At 42.4% G+C, this 5,328-nt stretch overlaps 1 protein-coding gene across 1 annotated transcript in view; it reads left to right on the top strand.

Annotated features, from left to right (window-relative positions):
- The first annotated feature begins 1,799 nt into the window (after positions 1-1,799).
- asic2 (acid-sensing (proton-gated) ion channel 2) overlaps positions 1,800-5,328 on the top strand; it is a 146,299-nt gene continuing 142,770 nt past the window's right edge. Inside the window, exon 1 of the mRNA XM_016549585.1 lies at positions 1,800-3,991. Within this exon, the coding sequence (XP_016405071.1) occupies positions 3,281-3,991 (711 nt within the window). The 5' untranslated portion in view covers positions 1,800-3,280. The remainder of the gene's footprint in view (positions 3,992-5,328) is intronic.

Below are 5,328 nucleotides of genomic sequence, written 5' to 3'. Positions count from 1 at the left end.
CAAGTCGGACAAAATTACTAACCGGCATGCGCTGCTTCAAGTCAAATTGCGATCGATCTGCGCAGTGCTGCATGAAGTCGAACGCACCTCATAACACACAAACAAGGGTAGCACATGACATGATCACACGAGGGGCAAGGAACACATGACAAACCAGGAAACTAAACTAAGAGCAAGAATACAAAGCAAAAGACATGAACACCAACACAACCCAAAACAAAACACTGACAGAAGTCAAGTCCCAGGTCTGAACCTTAAAGTCAGTTCCCAAGTTACAAGGTTTCAGTAAAACCATTAATTTGAATTTAGCTCTCCAAGTCTTACCAATGAATTATAAATCACATTTATTGTCATTTTATTAGGTTTATAAAAAATACATACAACTGGGGCTAGTGGATAAAGAGATAAATAGAGATACAACTATGGATAAAGAGATAAATATTGCAAATGTAACTCTAAAACAGTCTCAATTTTATGTTAAGGAATTCCTTTTGGTTTATAGCCAAGTTACATAATATGATAAAAATGTATTTGCCAGTATAATGAAGATTGAATAATCATGAAATATCTAACTTTCTGCACCACTGTGAACAATGTTACATATTTGAGACTTGCAGTTCGCTAATTCAAGACCAGCAGATGCAACAAAGTAATCCTGGTAAGCAAGTTTCTAATTGCATCTTCCTTTTTATTTTTTGTTGTTTTTATTAATGTATTTGTAAGAATTTATTCAACAGTTTTTGTGGGATTAAAATCTGATTTCAGCTTTTGATGATAAGTTTTCAAGCGAAGTACTTAAAGTCCATGTTGTTAACAAGGTTATTTTGTTCACTGAAAAAAAAAAAGATTCACAAGAACATCAAACAGATGTTGAAGGTGAGAAAATTAATTTTGAGGACAATTATTAAAAAATTAAAAAGCCTTATTTGACACTATTTGCATCTCCTGATGACTCATTTACACATACAGAGCCCATTCTTCATTGAGGATAACTAACAGAGAAAGCGTCTAATTTGGTTAAATGGTTAAATATACATTTGTAATTGATTTTTTTTTTTTTGGTGACGTGTTAGCAAATAACAAAAACAGGGATTTTTCTAAGACATTATTGGCTAATTAGTGAAATGTTATAAAGAATGATGGGATGTGTCAAATATGCGAGTGTCTAGTCAAAACAGTTTGGTATTGTGCTGTTGTGATATATTCAGTTTGTGATTAAAGAAAACCCCCCATCCAACTCTCGCTCCATCTGGTGCTCTCTAAATATTTGGTGATCTGTGACTCTGTATCTGTCTGCCTATTGCAAAATATCTACATGCACTCATGTGGCAGAGACTCTGACAGGTCACTGTCTCCATCCCCCACACTGTTATGCAAATCTTTAGTAAATAATGTTTCAGTCATGCTAGAAGAATATAGCATTTTTGTGTTGTGCCAAACCTTTTTTCCAAAAAAGAAAAAAGCACCAAATATGTATGTAAAAGACAGAAAAAAAGGTGACAGAAAATATAAGTGTGAGCGATAGGAAGCATTGAACACAAGTGAGCTCTTTTGGCTTTTGTTTCTACTCAAAAGCAACCCTCCTTCATGCTCACACACACAGGACACCATTTTACTTTTTAACAAGCTCATGAAGAGAAACATTAGAGGGACTCTTTTGTTTCTTTTCCGCCTTGTTCAAGGAAGCAGACAGTGAAAGAAACATACAGGCGAATAAAGAGAGTTTGAGAGAGAGAGAGAGACAGAGAGAGAGAGAGCAAGTAAGTAAGAAAGTGAGTGACAGAGAGAGCTGGCACAGGCTGAGCCAGGCGCTGGCTGTGTGGACACGGAGGAGTGTGGAGCGAACAGAAACGACAGAGCAGGAGGAGGAGTGAATGGATGGAGTGACCCAGGAGGAGGAGAGGAATGCTGAGCGAACAGACCGACAGAACGCGAAAGGGAAGACAAGAGTGGCGTGGCAGCAACAGCAGAGCAATTAAACAGTGGAAAGACAAGCAAAGGCTCACATGCAGAGCAGCTTCTGTCGCTCGCTTACACTCTCTCTCTTTCGAGCAACCGAAGAGGCAGAAGTGAAGCGTCCAGACAACGATAAAGGACAAGAGGAGGCACGCAAGAGGCAGAGGGAGGAGCAAGCACACTTTGATTGACAGAGGAAAGAGGAGGGACATGCACGCAATTTGAAGAATTTGATTTTCTGGGAATGGATATTTTTAGCGAAGAAAAAACAAAGGAGAAGAAGATAAAGGATGCCGTTTCAGTCTAAAAGAAGGATGGAAAGGGGAGGGAGAGAGAGAGAGAGAGAGTGAGATGCTGAATTCGGACCATGTCAGAACAGATTCCACATCAGCGGCATTCAGCCCTCCTGCAGGCAAGAGTCAGTGTGTGTGCATATGTGACTGTGCGTGTGTGAACTAGCATGAAGTACGACCTCTGTAACACCAGGCTTTTGCCCATGTGCCCCTGTAGTTGAGGACAGAGACACATAGAGATGGGAAGGCAAAAAGTCAGTAATGTATCACTGTCAAAGCTAGAGAACAAAAGGCAACAAGACAAGATGAGTGTGATCGTGGGGTTGTGGGGTCAGCTGTAGCTAGTTTTTTGGAAACCCTCCCTTCAGGGACTGAGGAAAGACAGTCTATTTCACCAACAGGTCAGCCTGCCTGGAGACTCTCTCAAATCCTTCTTTCTTGTGACTCAGCTGGCGCTGCCTCCCACTATCCATCTCTTTTTCATTATTCTCTCTTACAATCTGTCTTGAATCTATTGAATCTCTTCTCTCATTAAGATCACTTCCCATGTAACTGCCTCATTGTTTCCGATTCGCTTGCCTGAACTTCAGGAGATTCGGGGAGAAGCTCAGAGGGAGATTGCAGGCTGTCCCTAAAGCCTGACTAAGTCTGGGCACCCTGACCAGATGGACTGAGGGGGGGAGTGAAAGAGAGAGCTAGAAAAAGAGAGGAATAAGCAAATAGCCTGGGGATTTAGCCTGAGGGGTTATAGAGAGTTGCCAGCGGGTATGAAGACATACTGGATTTTGGGTGCCTTAGGGAGCAGTGTGTTTGTGCATGAATGTGATTATTCAATCCAGAAATGAAGTTTGCATACATTTGACAGGATATTAAAGTCGAAGTCGAAGTAGAGTTGGGGTTGTATGCTTCAATTAAACTTTGAGGAGTCCTGCAGGTGCTACAACAGTACATGACTCGACAGCTGGACTCTGAATGTTAGATTTGTATTCAGGAAGTCAGTGTTGTGGCTCTCTCTGTGCTCCTGGAGCCCCATGAGGGCCCCGGCCGTGGAGGCCTGGCTGGGAGATGAAGCCGTCCCCCCTGCTGCTCTAGCAGCTCTGTGGGCCCTCATGGCTCTGGAAGGCCGCTGTCTGCGCCCTGCCTCGCCCACACCGGGCCAACGCAGGGCCCGCCGTCGCCACGCCCGACCCGGAGCACCACGAGATGATCTGTCCCACCTCACCGCGGCCCTCCTAGCGCGGGCTCACCTCCACGGATTGCGGCACATCTGCTCTCCGTCGAACTCTCTCAGCCGCCGGGTCTTTTGGATGCTAGCCTTCTGTACTTGTCTGGGTCTTCTGTTGTCCTGGTCCTCGAATCGGCTGCTTCATTGGCTGGCCTTCCCCACTCACACAAGAGTCCATACAGAGTGGGCGAAAGAACTGACTTTTCCCACGGTCACCATCTGCAACAATAACCCTGTACGTTTGTATCACCTCACTAAGAGCGATCTGTACTTCGCGGGTCACTGGCTCGGACTGTTGCTGGCCAACCGCACAGCCAGACCCCTGGTGCTGGACCTGCTTCAAGATGACAGACAGGCATGGTTTAGCAAGCTGTCAGATTTCCGTCTTTTCCTGCCTCCACGGCGCTTCGAGGGCACCAGCTTGGAGTTCATGGACCGACTGGGCCACCAGCTGGAGGATATGCTACTAGCCTGCAAGTACCGCGGAGAGCCCTGTGGAGCTCACAACTTCTCCACTGTGAGTCTGAACAAATGACCTCCACCTCTTTTTCTGTCCTTCTGTCTCTTTCTCTGTCACCTTTTCCCTCTAGTATTTGTCAGATTCACTGTGATTTACTCTTTCATGCAGCACATGTACAGACTCGGCTCTGACCTCTCGTTAGTTCTTGTCCTGTGTTGCCCTCTCTGTCGTGCTTCAAATATTTCACAGCACATTTTGTACACCCATATCTGAACTTTCTGAACCCAATTCATGAAGACATTTTTTTTTGTATGAGGGAGCCTCATGTCTAATACAAGCATTTACAAACACATCAGGTGCAAGGCTAATTTTCATAATGCAATTCTGATTGAGCATGATGTGCTATTTGCATTTGCTTTGCTCATAAAGACCCTCGACCTATTTGCACAGAGATCTGGTAATGTATCAGCTGTCTAGCCTTAAGTACAGACTGATCTTTCATGCCAAGAAATAATTATATAATACTTGTCTTAACCAGACGTGACTCTATAAGATTTTAGCGACAAGTGATTTTTCTACCCACGCCAAACAGTGCCAACAGTTTGCAGATGAATTCTCTTTTTGCCCACTTTCTTGCAGCTGTACAGTGCACAATGCTTACCTTTTTCATGAATATTTATTTTTTATTTATTTTTTTATAGAAACAAGTGTTGCTATAGGTCTCTATACATTGCATTGCTGTGACCAGTCTCTGACTCCTATTGTCAGTGAACATGTCTTCCTTCTCCTCATACTCATCCTGTTTCTGTCACAGTCACTGCTGCTGCTGCTGTATTGCATACGCTCACTCAATCCCAGACACATTTCCCTGAGAATAACAAGCACTGTTATAGACAAGTATAAGTGGAGGCTTTAAAAACAATGAAGTAATCAATTAAATTATAGTTTAGAGTTGTTTTATAATAAAAATGCAGGAAAGTGTTGTTTTGATATGCAATGAAAAATCTGATTTTATTTTTAAATTATTAAAAATGCATGATTATTATTATTATTATTATTTTCAGTTGAACACTTTTTTTTTTTTGGATGTTCAATTTTTTGGCAGGTTCCCATTGTGACAAATTACTATGACAATATACCTGGCTATTGGGGCATGTTGTCACATACTGTAAGGTCAGCGTTTGTTCTGTAATCCCCCCCCCCCACCGGGCAATAACAACAGAATTACTTAATCACTTTATAATGTAGTTAAACATTATAATTAATAAATATTTAAACATGCTGTGTGTATTTGAACATACTGTTCAAAATGCTTTTAAACATAAGTGTATTTAAACATACTGCATCTCAGGGGCGTCATGCACTCATTATTTTTTAGGTGGCACGAGTCGGGG

The sequence above is a fragment of the Sinocyclocheilus rhinocerous genome, unplaced genomic scaffold (genome assembly GCF_001515625.1).
Source record: "Sinocyclocheilus rhinocerous isolate Xijiao unplaced genomic scaffold, SAMN03320098_v1.1 scaffold461, whole genome shotgun sequence".
Lineage (NCBI taxonomy): Eukaryota > Metazoa > Chordata > Actinopteri > Cypriniformes > Cyprinidae > Sinocyclocheilus > Sinocyclocheilus rhinocerous.
The sequence above is the reverse complement of the archived record's forward strand: the minus strand, read 5'-3'. Positions and strand labels throughout refer to the sequence as shown.